General features: G+C 35.5%; 1 protein-coding gene and 1 long non-coding RNA gene across 2 annotated transcripts; one reads left to right on the top strand and one right to left on the bottom strand.

Annotated features, from left to right (window-relative positions):
- The first annotated feature begins 4,760 nt into the window (after positions 1-4,760).
- On the top strand, positions 4,761-8,388 carry LOC130052035 (uncharacterized). The gene is made up of 2 exons (XR_008800376.1): positions 4,761-7,334; positions 8,038-8,388. It is a non-coding gene; the product is annotated as an uncharacterized LOC130052035 (long non-coding RNA).
- Positions 8,277-14,632, bottom strand: LOC125667259 (guanylate cyclase soluble subunit beta-1-like). Its single transcript, XM_048900624.2, has 8 exons — positions 13,997-14,632; positions 13,453-13,526; positions 10,970-11,070; positions 9,774-10,773; positions 9,457-9,688; positions 9,060-9,203; positions 8,618-8,772; positions 8,277-8,525 (listed from the first exon to the last, which is right to left on the bottom strand). The coding sequence occupies exons 1-8, from the start codon at positions 13,997-13,999 to the stop codon at positions 8,396-8,398; spliced, it is 1,839 nt and encodes a 612-aa protein (XP_048756581.1). The 5' UTR covers positions 14,000-14,632; the 3' UTR covers positions 8,277-8,395.
- Positions 14,633-16,991: the final 2,359 nt, after the last annotated feature.

Here is a 16,991-nt window from a genome sequence, read left to right as displayed (position 1 = left end):
CTTGTTAATTTATTTTTTTAGTTTACCTATGGTACATTAAATAAATCCTGCGACAGTTTTACGCAATGTCTGTGCTGAATAATCGGTGCTTTTAATGTCCCACTCTGGTATATGATACATATTCAGTTTTACATTTACACTCAACGTGCAAATAGAAAAAAAAAACACCCAAAGAGGCTAAAGCTTTTGAAAGGATTCAAAATTCGAAAACCCTTCACTGAATTGTCCCTCATCAAATGCCAATCGCTCCTTTGGTATTGCATACGTAATAGGTGATTTTTAGGTATCTGTAGACTAAAACTATTGTATCAAAATGTTCAATATTACTCCATAATCACTGAAAGTTCTGTGAAAATGGGAACAAGTGAGATACACAGATATTGGTTATATCCTCGTTTACTCGTGAGAGGATATGAAGCTTCATAGAATTTTCCAGATTCCATGTAGAAATGCTCCTGTTTTACCACAGTTTGCGATAAGACTCTAAATACATCACCAGTGGTGGATTCGATTAAGAGAAATTGACGTGTACGTTATATGATGACTGGAGAATACAGATTTTCTACTCTTGTGATCAAATTAATAACTCTCTTCGAAGATTAATTCATATTAGAGGCAATGACTCAAAAAATCCAAATTAAACTTAAATAAATAAAAACAATTTAAAACAAAATTATTTCAAAAGAACGGAAAGGATACACAATCACTTAATATTTATAATACAGAAAGTATGGCACTGAGGTGTCTTGAGTTTCTCTGTATGAAAGTGTTGAAGAAATATAGATCCTCATAGAATCTATAGAAATGGATAATTTGAATTCGCACACCGTGTTAAAACACATCACATTAAATTAATTTTGCTCATACCGTAGCTAATGAACAATCCAATTTTACTAAATAACGATGTCCCTTGAGGGTAGTCATTCTGGAGAATCAGACCCGTAAGAAACCAATTTTTTGTCCCTGGTTACTGACCGGCGCCTCCAGTGACTGACCTACCTGTCCGCCCTCTTTCTGGACATCAAACCTATAAAATTAATAGCTTTAAAACTAGTATAATCTTTTGAAAGTCCTATCATATACGACGATTTAATCTTGTCTGTCTGTAGGGGATCTAAGCGCAGATGGAATACAGACCGTTCTTGTCCATCTAAATATTTCTTTGGTCCAACGATCGGGTGGGAATACAGGTTCCAGCTTTCCACTTTATATGTCCATCTCTAATCTTGGTCATAGCATTTTGAAATGTACAAGGCAGAAACTTCATATCCGTTTAGCTTGACACCGTAACTTTAATATAGGTTTTTTATAATTATATACTATATGACATTCTAGGGGAAGTGAATGTCATGAGTATTCACTCCTTTATGTGGTAGATCCAAATAATTAATAGGAAGATAGAATTTTATATCCATGAAGGCTCTATTTGATTCCTGGTCAAAATTTGTGTTATGTCAGTCTGCTCGTCTGGTTAACTTTTTCTTCTTTACAACACCAGTTATATTCCACTAAGTTCGACATATATAAATCAGGTCTTCCCACAGTATGTAGTAATCCCCATGGGCACGAATTGTGCTCCTTTGTTAGCTGACCTGTTTCTATATTCCTATGAAGCAGAATTTATTCAAAAACTTCTACGTGAGAAGAAAAAATCTCTTGCTGTTCGACATTTAGATATATCGACGATGTATTATCTATTAACAATAATAATTTTCATTCATAATCCCAGTGAATTCGAAATAAAAGGCACCACAGAGTCGTCCACTTCTGCTTCATACGTACATATTTTATTGAAAGTAGATATCAATGGCAAACTACAGTGTAACAACTCAACTTTATAAAAAATTAAGAAGTCATGCAAATGGGATTGGATCATTTAAAAACGTGTCTAGTTCCACGAAAACCAATCTAGATGTTTCCTAATATTGCGTAGGCAACAATATTTCAAGTTCTGGTCTCTTGGAATCACGATGGGGTGAGGTAACAATGACGTATATTTTACTTACATGTATAAGGATGGACAGCCCGAAAATAATATTTATAGTTTGTATATTATGTTGAATCATTTTACTGTAACAACAGAGATGCAATTTCAAATCATCGCCTTTAGAATATACACTTTAAGTTTCTTTAAGGTCGGTACAAATTACCGTGTAATCATTATAGTTCGAGGGGGGCAGTGTTCGTGGATAGCCAGATATCTACTAGTTCGTGGGATGAAATTTTAAGGTTTAACGTCATTTTGAAAATATAAATCATCTTACTATAGAAGATATTGCAAAGAATCACTGGTTCGTGGGGACGTAAATTCGTGGGTAAAACGTATCCACGAAATCCACGAACATTGAGCCCCCACGAACAATAATGATTCCACAGTATATATGAACATAACAGCACGCAAGTAAACTCACCACCCCAGCAGAGTATAGAACTATGACACCCACCCCAAGCTGTTAAAAGGGAATTATGAATATTTTATACAATCACACTTTTTCAATTAACAAATTGATATATGTAGTTAAAATTTGATTGATAGCGATTTAATTCATTAGTATAATCGCTTCCTTGAGTTAGGTGGATTCTGATCACTTATTGATGATTCAATACCGATATAAAATGAAATACTTTGAATTCTAGTATTTATATATCAAATAGAATTCTAGATAATGCATTTCACTATTGGCAACAAATTGAAAACCACCAATTAGTGAAAAACAACATGGGTGACTAAGTGAAAGCGTTCATCGATCAAACGAATAATTGCGCAGGCTCGAGCTCATTACAGATCTTCCGGAAAAAACTCATTTCGTCACAAAGAACGTTTTCATCATCTACCACCGGATACCGCTGTGCAGATCCCCCCTCTCCGTTGTAATTGTTGCGATCGCGAGCAGAGTATGTCAAAAGTATGCTTAAAAAAACAAACCGCTGTATCGACGCAGGTTACGAAACCAATTAGCTGACGGTAGATAATCAATATCATTAAATATCTTTACGCTTCATCAGCTTTCTGTTACGACAGTGATTTTACGCATGATTTACTTCCAAAAGAATGTAAAGCTTTAATGATGACGGACGAATATAGAGAGTATGGGTAGCTGAGAGACTTGTGTGCATCACCCCCCTTTCTTTCTCTTGTGTCTATACTGCTGACCAAGATGAAACCTCCATAGCTTGGTCCCCGATTCATCACAATATGATGAAATGAGGAACATCAAGTGAAACGAGGAGCATCAACTTAGTACTCCGTTTTCTAAAAAAAATTACATCAAAGCCAAATTCCGATTTAAAGCTGAATTTGTAAATTGCATTGTTACAATGAAACAACAAACAAACAATTAACGGGACCCCCCCCCCCCCCCCCGAAAATGATAAACTAGTGATCCTACGAACAATTAGAGGACTTTCCACCATCTATGATTTAAAAAAAAAATAAGAATGTTGTATGTAATGTAAAAAATTCTAGAGGACTTGAAATGTAGTGTTTTGTAAAGGAGGGGTTAATTCCTTAAATTTGCAACCTCAGAATTTCTATCTTAAAATTAAAAAAAAAAAAACCCATTACAATTCTATTCATGACCTTTGGACCTAAAATTCAAAGTCATTGATTTAAGAGCGCATGTTGAAACATTCCCTGATTATCTTGAATAGCATCCAAGATAATAGAGTTGAAACATTTTAAAGGATCACAAAGGGGGTGTAAATGTGTCGAAAAGGTTTTAAAGGTCCATGTAGGGTCAAATAACATTTATTGTATTTGAAAATACTCTAAAAGACCTTGAAAATGAAAAAAAAAAAAATCGTTTTCATGATGACGTTGACCTTATTTTGAAAGTCAAAGGTCGTGGGTCTTAATGTAGGTGCTCCCATGTCTCTATCTATATCAATGTAAAAGTTATAGGTTTATCTAATGGTATTAGAGACTTTCAGGGGCAATAACTATGTTTAAGGATCCTTGGATCCCTACGATTAGTCTCTCACTGCAAGAGTGTTTTATTATGAATTCATCAGCGAAGGTTTTATGTCTCTAAAACTTTTGATTTAGAAAGAGTAGTGCTAACAAGCTTTTTAACTCAAGTCATTGTCATGCACAGCAAGGTCAAAGTTCAGAATTTTAATCAGTTGCATTGAAACCAATTAAGACGTCAATACTTATGCAAATCATATTATAAGGGTATCTCCTGCAGGAGAGAGGGTGTAAAATATGCCATTTTCTCGTATTTTGAGATGACCTTGACCTTTGACATTGACCCAAATTTTCAAGATCAAAGGTCACTGACCCCATTCTGGTTAGTCATATGCCTCTAAGACCAATTGTTCTTGAGTTTGACATGTTTTATGTAGAAACTGTAAAACGTAAGGGGCAATAACTTTAATAAAGAGTAATTAAACTCTTTTGTTTAATGTACCTATCAATTCTACTAAATGACTTCTATAGTTCAGTAAAGGTTTGATACTCATCGCATTTACGGCTAAAGAGGAGTAGTGCTAACAAGGATTTTTACGTAAAGTCCAATAACTCCGTAAGGGGTCAAAGTTCAATCACGCAGGGTGATATATGATTGGTCCTCAAGAAGTACTATATGATGAACTATAAAGTCTTTCGATAAGTCTTACGACAAATTTTTTTTTGACGGCAGGAAAATAATAATAATAAACAGAACAATAACAATAGGACTTTCCACAGAAAGGTGGAAAGCCCTAAAATCACTCAGCAAAAAGAAAAAAACTAGCATCACCGACCAGTTCGGTTTGTTTCTCATTTGAATGTGAATCTCTATATATTGGTTATAAAATTCCTCCTATGTCACTTCATTATAAGAAAAAGATTTTCAGCCATCTTGAATATAAGGGAAGCAATCTCTCCGGTTGGATTTAGATTCGTGGTTTCAAGATCCATTCCGCATACATGGTAGGACTTACACAGGCTTTGAGCCGGCTGTCTTATGTTCTTTGTCTCTATCATACATACTATACATTACTTTATACCAGTCCGAGGTTCAAAATCTGGGTCTGTAATCGAACACAAAACTTGAAACAAGCTTATAACAATAGTGTATAATTGTTTAATCAAAAATTGAAACTTTGTCAGGCTTATATATATTATATAGATTTCCTGTTATCAAATTCGTCTTTAAATGACAGAGTGCAGAACGGCTTCTGTCTTGTTTTGACGCGTATCAAATCTCCTTGAAACTTTTGATCAATGATCATTAACCCTTTTATGAATGAATTAATGTTGACAGCTCGCTGATTAATCGCCATACATGTATATACGGAGAATTTTCTTACTGACTCTACTCCTTGAAATTGTATCTTTAATTTCATTTCATTCGCCAACCCATGACAGATCGCATAACGACGATGTGTTTGCCGTACTTGTACGCCTGTCCATTGGACTGTCTGCTAATATGAAAATACAATCTACATCTTACGTTCATACACATCATGTCGCAAATTCTTCATGGCGGATGTCTGTTATTGCAATGCACTCAAATTTACTATACATGTCGCTCATATCTTAAAGCAATGGAGTCCGGCTCAAGTACAGGTATATATCTTCAGTTGATAGGTTTGTTCTAGATGCGAAAAAAAAACCCAAGTTACACTCTCTGATGAATATCATAGTGTATAATTGTCGCATCCGGTATCATCAGCGGAAATGACGTAATAGTGCACTCTCCGGGTGAGGTAATGGAGTACGCATATTAGCGATTTCGTTTCTTGTCCAGGAAGCAAAAATGTAATACTATGTTCATCAGTTAAGAAGGTACTCTTCATCGTCATAATGGCTGACTTCCTTTTAAAACATGGATGAAAATATAACTATTTCATTTACTATTCATTTAAAAAAATTATCGCCTAGCTACATGTACCTCAGTAGGTTAGCACGTCGACTGCTGAATTGTAGGTCGCGGGTTCAAGTTCAGTAGGGGTTTTAAATTTTTTTCCCCAGATTGCTTTCTATTAAAACTGCTTTTATTTTACTATATAAAGTAAATTTGAGAGTTTGCAATTTCAAAGTATTGTTGTACATATCCTCCACTTTTCATATATATCAAATTTCTCTGGTGTAACATTCCTCCTTAAATAAGTGTGTTGAACTTTGTTTAAATATGAAATTAAACTTTGATATCATGAGCAATTTATCATATCTAGACCAAGAATGTTTCTATCAAACTAACAACGTTTACCATCGCTTTAGATGCATGTGTCCAATATTCTCCTGGATTTGAATACACATAATAACAGAACGACATGAACAGTTGCAATTTGAAGATCAAGGGGATTAATTTTCAAAGCGAGTAAAAATTAGACTGCTGCTATACGAAGATTCAAGGACACTGCCCTATTAATGTAAGCTAATTTACATGGAATAATGAGATGACAATGCTTCAAGACATATCCGAAACATCTTTTATGAGGACACAGTGGACTGTGACATTAAAGTATAAGGCGTAAAAACTAATTACTGTTGAAACATTTTCTTGAGTAATTGAATTTTCTTTCATATTCAAAAAATAGGAATTAACCAATGTTAGCTGTCTTGAAACAACCAATACAATAACTCTGAAAGTTGATCTGGAGGCTTTGGCATGTTTGACTGAACAATCGGAATCTTTAATTCTGGTAGCAGGAATCAGTTGCGAAAACGATCACCTGTCTACTGTCTAATGATCGCTATTGATTTCTTAAACACGGAAACCGGAAGCTAAAGTGGTTGTTCGGCATGGAAGATGAAAAACGACAGCCACTGATTAAGATCACTTTCATCCCGCAGAAACCAGTGACACGTGATTTACGATAGTCGTCACGTCACCAGGACTAGACTAGTATTAGTGACTGAGTTCAAATGAAACGTGTGACTTGAGAATTGGTCTTAAATTTGCTTTACAAATCGTATTCGAGTTCTGCTTGGTGAACCACCAAGCAGAACTCATTGATTGTAATAACTCTGATCCAAGGCTATTTTAATGGTTGCTGACGTAGACCCTGATCTGTCTGTTCGTGTCTTTATATAGCAAACTTCAATAATTATTGTGTGCCTCTATACCCTCATCCTTCTCGCTTAAAGCGTACCATGTACACGGCATATACATCCAACAGAAATTCAAAACTGTGTAAACTGTAAACTGGTTTTTCTTTCGCCAGCAGGAACTTTGTTTACCTTTAGATATATCTCCTACCGCTACCAGATCAGATCTGTATAATGGCGTGGACTTCTGCCACATTTGACGAAAGAAACGACAAAATAATGGCAAGGCTGCTGACTTAAGGATATTACTCTATGCTACCTACCGTAGCGATCTTAGATCTTTCACCTCTACGACTTGGTATGAAGGAATTTGCATATGCTTGACAACAAATATTGATTTTTTTTCTTGCATGACATCAAAGATTTGAATCTGGCGCTAATGTATTGCCCTCTACAATTGTCGCACAGAGACCATCCGGGTTACTTAGAATAAATACATGCAGTTTCTGTAGAGTCGCCTTAATTAGTAGTACAACTTGTCATTTAAAACGCATTATCCATTTCTAATCAAAATAGATATTCAGTGTTTTCACAATGAATATACATGGTGAAATTGATAATTAAAATAGTATATATAAGGTTTAATATGTTCAATTAGATCGATCTATTACTTGCATAAAGTCGTGTCAATTAGTTGAAGAAATTCAACAATAAAATCAGGTCAAGATTTCAAACACAAATATATAAGGGTAAGTATTAGGATAAGTCAATATCCGTCTCTGAAGTTTAAACCCAAAATATATTTTTGGAACTGTGAAATTTCAAATATTAGCTATACTAACATTGACCGATATGAACTTTGTACTACACAAGTTTTCCTTCGGAGGAATATAATGAATCACAGTAAGAAACAATAAATTGTGGATCTCTGACAGGATGCAAAGGAATATAGCAATTTATGGAAATCATTTACTAAGAGTATCTTTCAACTATATGTATAATGAAAATATATAACGACCATCTCCGACATTTGCTCAGTAAATCGCTCATATTTCCTACAGGATGAGACATGTCGCCAGTCCATTATCAGCAGAGACTTGGGATTGGTATGGCAGACATAGGAAACGTTGTGACTGTCAAGGAGGTGCCCAATCCCTGCCAGAGATTGGGTTCTTCCACATCATTACTCAAAGGCAATCCATGCAGAGAAAGAAAACGATCGTTTTTTCACACAGCAAAGACAACTAAGATTTTTGAAGAAAAAAAAAAAAGAAAGAAAGAAAAAAACAACAAACATTCATTCTAAGTAGATACATGTAATATCAATTCAAACAATTTAAAACTAAATAAATATTGAACATGTAATATGAATAAGGTAAGTATTTATGTTCTATAATAAATATGCAACCACGTCATCGTCTATTTGTTCTTCGCTACTTTTCTGGTCATGAAGTAACACTCCATGGGCTCAGATTTGCCCTTCATTTTCACGTGTCCTCGATGTTCAAATTCAAATTCAGGATCAAAATTTTCCGGAGACGTCAGAAATCTAAACAAGACAGAAATAAAATAAAATATAAGTCTGAAGACTATAAATATGTATACACTATATTAATGGTGTACTGTTGTAGTTGATTATACCTGTAGGCATATTCTGACACATTGATTTTGCCCTTGGTACCCGTCGTTTCCGTTCGACTTGTAAGATTCACGGTGTTTCCGAACAGACAATATCTGGGCATGCGCTTTCCAATTACTCCAGTCACAACTTCTCCAGAGTGAATGCCTATTGTAATCTGTAAACAGAATTTCTTTCTGACTTTACACATTTGGATATGTCAAATATTCAGAGTCCAATTTTACATAAGAATTGCGATTAAGTCCAACAACTACATGTATAATGGATCATTTCACGGATGTTCGTAATTTTCGCTATAAAACACAAGATTAGAAAATCACAAGCAAGTTTTCTAAAGTTAATTAAAACGAGAACTATGTTTGGACCGAGAGAAAACAAAACGCGGTCATAATCGTGTGTTTGTAATACAAACTGAGAGTAGCCAGCTTTCATCTTGAGTCTTACCACAATTTTGTTTCCATATGGATCTTTCAGATGGTTGGAAATGTCCATCATATCTAAGGAGAGTCTAGCGATGCAACGCGCATGGTCAATACAAGGTTCTGGAAGTCCGCTGACTGCCATATATTTGTCTCCAACAGTTTCAACCTGGTACATATATTAAAATTTCAGAACTGAATGTTATTAAACTCATATATCTCAATCAGATAGCAAAAATTTGTTGGAGGAAAATGCGAATTGGCAACATATTTCTCTGTAACTTTGATCCGTTTGAGTTATATGCTATTTCGGTTTAATAAAACAGCACAGCAAATGAGTTATGTGCTATTATCATCAAAAGTATTTGCTAGAATTTCACTATATTGAATATTGCCATTGTCAGCCTTAAGTGATGCGATACCTTGTACACGTCTGTATTGGTTTTCAGCAAGTCATCAAACTTAACGTAAACTTCATTCAGTAGATTGATTATCATTATGGCCCCTTCGGCATCCGAATGTTGAGCACAGAATTCGCTGAATCCCACGATGCCACTGAATAAGATGGTGACTTTCTCATGCTTGGAAGCTGGTACAGGGCGATGATGACGTAGTTCGTTAGCCACTGATATTGGCAAAATAGAGTACATCAATCTGAAAGCCATAAAGTTTATGTTGGTAGTTAATATCTCAAGTTTATCAGAAAGAACGATATCACTGACAACTTTTATAGGCATACCTGTCTGTTTTGGCTTTTTCATCCTCCAGCTCGCGGTAGGTCTGTTGTAGTTGGTCATTAAGTACCTCCAAATTCTGTGCTAATTTATAGTCCGCCTCAAACCGTTCGGACAGCAACACGAGGTCACGGGTGGCATCATGAAGAGGAATGTCGCTTAGATAGAGACCCTTACGATGCAAATCGTCCAAATTTGTCACGCTTGGAGAACAAAGAAATAACATCATATCTGACTCTGGAACATAAATCATTTGTCCTTTTAATCGCATCCGCGAAATATCATGGTGCTCCGTGAAATTCGTTTGTATATATAGACCATCCGAATCCAATATCCCATGTTTTGTTCTCAGCACGTATACAGTGTTAATGTGTGAGAGTACATTGTTAAATTCAAAATCCATATGCGGACGAATCATCTCAAACACAGAATCCACACGACAGTTGTCCACACTTGTATGAGGAATAACCCTCTGTAACGAAGATCCCGTCTGTCGGAGGATCATGTTACGATCATACATGAAATGAAAGGGAAACGCCCGACAAAATGTAGCAGGGCTGATTTTCTTCATTTTAGAAAACATACCATGGTGACCGGGAGAAACAGAATCTACTTCTTTTGCTTGCTTGTCTTTATGAGTAATGGCAAATTGCACGTGGTCACAGTCTTTTGACTTGAAGTTTATGACCTCCACGTCGACCTCGGATTCGTGAAGTTTATGCGCGACCTCTTTGACGATACCTATCACTATAGGTTCCAGTCCATCACGTTCTGAGTAATAGTGAAGAATTAGAGCCCCATCCTCCTTCCTTTCTGTACATCGAAAAGATGGAGCGCGCATGCCTGGATATATGGTGGCAAGATGGTCGTGCAAGGCGTCCAAATTTTGTAGAAAATCCCTAGTGGTACCCCCTAGAACTTGCAGAATCTTGTCATATCCGGACTCTTGACAGAACTCAAAAAACATTTTTCCGAAGAATTGAAGGATATCAGCAGCTGGCAATTCTGAACAGTAATGTGTAAATTGAAAGTAAATACCGGTAATATGATTTTACTTTTACGAAACATATTTAGCATAGATTTTATTGGCAAATTTCTCGATCTAATTTCGATTTCAGAGGGACAAATCTACTACAATACTTTTCGTAAAAGGAAATGCTGCGTCAATACTTTCACGGTATGCGTTATCAAAACCACCTACCAAGGACCTTGGAGGCTGCACCAACCAGGTCGTAGGTTTTAACATCTTCGTACACCTGTCGTACCAGAAAATGACCTTCCATTTCCAAGCCCGCCTCTTTCCTACAAAGTGGAAAATAAAAATCTGAGATTTCTGATTTTGTGTTGTTGCAAGATCGTGAAAAGTGAAAAGAATTCAAAATTATGATTGGCGCTTTAACATTTACCACCCTTTCTTAAAAAAAAAACCCCCATCCTATTTACATCTCTATTATAACGAAAAGATAACAGACACCAATAGTCTTCTCTTATTATTGACAGGCAGATTTGCCCAAAAATTACGCACATGTTAGAATTAAGATAAATATGCTGAAGCGTTGTGTTATCGTCCAGAAAACTGTGTAAACTTTACTTTTGCAATAAACATAATTGAATGGATCGCGCGCCTACACATATCTTAGATCCTTACGAAATTCTTTAACGATTGTCATTGAGATATGCTCTAATTCAATATTAGACTCGACTGCATTCCTTGTCCATCCCATGCATATAGTGTTTCTCTGATGTGTATAAAACACAACAAAAGCGGATATTCGATTGTTCCTCATCATCAGAGGTACAATGGTGATGGAAATTGAATTATATGCAAATATTTGATAATGGTAAATCAAATATATCCCAAGGTACTTCAAACCACAATTGATTTACAGCTGCAACGGAGAAATTGATCGGACAGAAAAAACTCACTTCATGAGTGAATCGGTGTGTCCAAGGCAGATTATACAGGTCTGAAAGAGCGTCAATACTTCGCTCTGCCTTAGAACGCAATGTGATGATTTGATGTATAGACTCAATGTGATAAAGTTGAAATGGTGAACATTTATCAGAATGTTAAGTACGCCTGCTCAGTTTTTAAAAAAAAAAGTTCTTTTTTATAATACCGTGGCAAATTATCTTTTCATTATGTAGGAAAATAATGCTAATTATCATATTTGTGGCAATGTCTTTTCTCTACATATCTCCGTTGCGAACATATATTTTGACATACCAATGATATTTCGTGAAGAGCATGTTGAAGAAATAAAAAGTTAAACATCTGAATACTGCCAGTGTACCACTTACAAGTTTAATGAGCATGCCACCTTCAGCCATTCATTTAACATTCTACAATTATCAAATTGTATCAGATCTCAAATATTCAGGTCACACTAGCCGCTGTCATGGAGTCTTGAAACAATAAAGAACTCACTAAATGAATTGAACTTTTCATCGGTATTTCGGAAACCAATGTAAAAGCTACCACATTGTAAGTGGAGATTTTGACATGAGCACTGAAGAGAAAGCAGCGCCTCTCCAACACCGAAATGCTCTTTTACTATTTGAGATCAACATTTGGAAGATCATTATTTACACTTAAAACATGACAGAGCCTCTTGGTTCCTGCCAGTTCATACTCGTGGTAATTTGTCAACAGCACGTTTCGTACATTCTAGTACGTTCAGCTACGGGTACAATATGTACTATTGACATCCCTGTTTGTGAAAAAGCGTATAGAGTAGAGCGTTAATCAACCTACAATCAATAATCACGTACTGTAAAAATGTTAACCAAAAAGCGTATAGAGTAGAGCGTTAATCAACCTACAATCAATAATCACGTACTGTAAAAATGTTAACCAAAAAGCGTATAGAGTAGAGCGTTAATCAACCTACAATCAATAATCACGTACTGTAAAAATGTTAACCAAAAAGCGTATAGAGTAGAGCGTTAATCAACCTACAATCAATAATCACGTACTGTAAAAATGTTAACCAAAAAGCGTATAGAGTAGAGCGTCAATCAACCTACAATCAATAATCACGTACTGTAAAAATGTTAACCAAAAAGCGTATAGAGTAGAGCGTTAATCAACCTACAATCAATAATCACGTACTGTAAAAATGTTAACCAAAAAGCGTATAGAGTAGAGCGTCAATCAACCTACAATCAATAATCACGTACTGTAAAAATGTTAACCAAAAAGCGTATAGAGTAGAGCGTTAATCAACCTACAATCAATAATCACGTACTGTAAAAATGTTAACCAAAATAATTGTACTTTTGATCCTGTTATTTGACCTGAGTAAATATATTTGAACTGGCCTTTGTGTATGTAGTTGACAAAACACGTTTTACACTCTATGTCATTAAACCAAAGATAAGTATAACGGTAATTATATATATCTGAAGTATGCAGGTTACCGGTATCAAAATAATACGAAAACCAATAATCACCGTGAATACTAATAGGCTTAATAGGAACTAGTTTAGGAGCAGACTAAGAATGATGTAAGCAATGAATGGTGTTCTAGGTATCTAAGAACAATGACGTAAGCAATGCATGCTGGGTACCTAAGAACAATGACGTAAGCATCTAGGGTACCTAAGAACAATGATGGAAGCAATGCATGCTGTTCTAGGGTACCTAAGAACATCACGAGATATAAATTTGTTGGTCTTCCTTACTTGATGTTTTCCCATGCTTCATTTCCAAAATTACGGACCACAAGCAACTCCAAGGCGTAGTTCACAAAACCATACTGAAAATAAAAACCTTAATGTTCAGAAAATATTAATCAAAAATCATTTTCATTAATTTATTGAGTACAGGAAGTTTTTTTTTAGACATCTTACAGTTTAAAAATACTTCGAAGTTGTAAATAATGTTGAACAATTACTCTTTTTTTAAATTTTTTGTTTTAAATCGTACATTGTATATAGAGCAGACATATTTCCCCCCGAGTTTTGTAACATCTGTTAGGCCAGCTATTTATTGCTTCCTACTGACTGCAATCTTATTAAAATCATAAATCTCTTCACTTACTGTGACAGAGATGCACCTAGCTCTGGTTCTCACACATCAACCATTATATTTTGATGAATCATTTACAAAAATACTTCGTACAATTCTCTCTGTATCGTCACAACGTGTTAATTAAATTTACACCGAACGTAATTTTACATAATAGTAACAATCTAGATTCTAGAATATAAAATCAAAACTACTCACCATTTTGTCTGATGCTGTCAGATACCTGTTTTCATGTCTTCCTTGGACACTATTCAGCGTCCCGATCTGTCAGTGCTCTTCGATACTCCGTTTCTCTCTGTGCAGATTTTACAACCTCGGAATAAAGCGCCGATATTTACAATATACGGAATCTCGCCACTCTAACCTAACTCGCGCTTTTAAGTGGAATTGCTTTATGTAAATTTTATCTGATATAAATCTTTAAAACGCTGGAGAAATATTGAGGGTGAGATTTCCTTTCTTTTGTGGTCACAGGTATACAACATAGATGGGAATAACAATTCGGGGCACGGGATGGGGGATAATGATAAGAGAAGGCCAGTTGTATTAAAAGTATTAACGATCAATGGTGGCGCGTGGGAACCATCACATGATAAATTCTTTAATGACTGTGTGACGGTCCTGATGAGCAGCACGCGTTGCTAGGGTACTTGCATCTGGCCTCAGCGATTTGGTTTGATTATCTCAGTTCTCTCCGTCGGGATAATAACAATTTCTCCGTGTTACTCCTGCCAGGTAGTAAGACGTTTGCCCACACAATTCGTGATGGAAATCAATCCCAGCATTTTGCAGTCTGCGACGAAGTAAAGCAGATTGTCATGTCATAGAAATAAGTCGTTTTACCAGGCCTGTTGTGTCAGGTTTTAATATATAATCGTCTTTCAAAAACATCTGATTTTATTTATAAGTGTTTCCTGACTTACAGATTTTGTGATTTAGTGGGTATGAAATGACATGAATGTTTTAGGACGGTCTATAGCAATATATACAACTGCCTCCTTGGCTTCACGAATGTTATTAGGTACACATATTGGTTGAATTCAGGTGTTTTCGCGGCATCGTGTATCCATGAAAAGACATAAAACCTGAACTGAAATGTATTTAAATATATTTTTCAATCTTAAAAAGTGGGTAGATATGAGAACCAACGAGGACGGCGCAAACTTTATTGATCTTGTTTTATGGAGGTGATAAAGCTGCCGGATAAGTGTCAATTATTCAGCCCATGCTCGAGGCCTCTGTAAGGTTCTCGGTCCCGCTTCAGATTGAAATGTTTCAATATAAACATTCCGACCTCCTCTGTATGTTAAAGCTTTAAAGTCTTTTTGCGATGGAACAGCTAATCCCGGTGTATTGTGGTCGCCTCACTTTTCCTCATAGTCATTACAATCCCAGTGTGACTGGTTCTGCGATTGCTCGCTATTTGTCAACGATAGCAGGTTTTCCGATGTATTCTCAGGTGTTTATTGGGAAGTGAATGGGTTAATTATTGGATGCAATGAGGAGAGTAATGATCAGCATCCTCGTAATTTATGGCCATCGCCGGAGAGTTCTGCTTGCAAGCTTACTCACAATTACACTAGTGCATTCCTTCATCTGGATCAAGCAAAGCATATATACGAGTGCGGTGAAATCTGTATTTAATAGTCGTAGTTTTTGAAAATTAATGTAAGGAAAAAATATTAATTTTAAATAAGCCATTCAGTCAATACCTGCCAAAAGCTAAATGTATAGACGAAATAGTCATATGTAATGAAGATTCCAAATTGAGGACAAACAAGGACAGGATGGACAGTGTCCAGTATTGACCAATGTATTACATGTAGGATAATGCTTCTAGAAAGCGTTCCGCAGTAGTAAATGCAAAATGTCAAATTAATATGAAAGATTCTAAATTTCTAAAATAGGGTTAGGAGGAAAAATGCTGCACACACTCGTATATACATACTGTAGGGCTGTTTGGAATAGAACTAGGATGAGGGGATTTGTTTTAATTCAATAGCTTCAACGACCAAACTAAAACAAACATTTTGTATGTAAAAAAAGTGTTAAAAGATTTGTCACTGCTACATGTGTAATTTTGATATCAGCAATCAAGTTGACAGCCGAATCCTGCTCTAAAAACCTTATAAAAACAATGAGCTCGATGAGTTACCAACTCATATGTCATCACCTTGTATTGAGGGTACCATTCGTTTCATGTTCTCAAATTCTAATTAGATAGTTCTTCTCTATGAACTGTTCGTATTTATGTTGGTATCAAAAAGACTTTCAAATACATGTATAAATTAGGTGACAATGAAGTTTGACATTCCATACATATAGCTTTTGACTGGTATGTACTGTATAGCTTATCCCAGATTAATGGTTTTTTTTCTTAAACTGATCTTCAAAACTGTGACTGTTACATACACATTACAGATTTCACTCCGCTCCACTCAGAGTTTCACCCTAAGTCCTATATTTTTAGCTATCCAACCCAATCTATACGCAAAGTGCTATGTATTGAATGAATTTATTTGATGGATTTTAATACAATAATAATTATTGTTTATTATTGTTTTTACTAACGTTCAAGCGTTCTCATAGCTGTATGCAAAGAACGATAACTCTTAAAGGAAAACAGAACGTCCACTCGCAGCTGGGTGTAGTTTAGGACTTAAGGAATTTATGAGATCGAACACAAAACACACAACAAAATCTAGTTCACAAGGAGATTTGAAAAAAAAAAATCTTTACATTGAAAAATATACATTGTACTAAATAGCAACCGGTAGTAAATGAGATCTATAAGCAAATTCCCATTCTTGAAATTTGATAAATGTTATAAAATTTTCTTTGTGAAACTTTAAGGAATTCAATCGTGAACGCAATAGATAAAAAATCTTCGTAAAAAATTTGAATGAAAATTGTAAATTAATCTTGCACACAAAACCTTTCCAGTGGCTTTCCACCTAATTTTAAAAATCAGTAGGAACTAGGGTTTTATTACATATACATCATTCGTGCAAGTTTGATAAAAATCGGACAAGAGGTGTGTTTTTCATCTTGTACACAAGGGAGAACCAACGAACACACACAAACAAAAGGCGAGTCTTTATAAACCTTCGAAGCTTTGTGGCGAGGGGATAATTAAGCATTCCCATGCCTGATAGTTGTTCGTCTCCACACACCCCTCATTTCTGTCATCTTC

Source organism: Ostrea edulis, chromosome 2 (assembly GCF_947568905.1).
Source record: "Ostrea edulis chromosome 2, xbOstEdul1.1, whole genome shotgun sequence".
Classification (NCBI taxonomy): Eukaryota; Metazoa; Mollusca; class Bivalvia; order Ostreida; family Ostreidae; genus Ostrea; species Ostrea edulis.
The sequence above is the reverse complement of the archived record's forward strand: the minus strand, read 5'-3'. Positions and strand labels throughout refer to the sequence as shown.

What these genes read in the sequence shown, in the direction of transcription:
- LOC125667259 (XM_048900624.2), bottom strand. An exon ending in GAAGCATGGGAAAACATCAA is followed by an intron (nt 11,071 to 13,452) that starts GTAAGGAAGACC and finishes TCCACTTTGTAG; the next exon opens with GAAAGAGGCGGGCTTGGAAA. An exon ending in GAAAAAGCCAAAACAGACAG is followed by an intron (nt 9,689 to 9,773) that starts GTATGCCTATAA and finishes TATGGCTTTCAG; the next exon opens with ATTGATGTACTCTATTTTGC.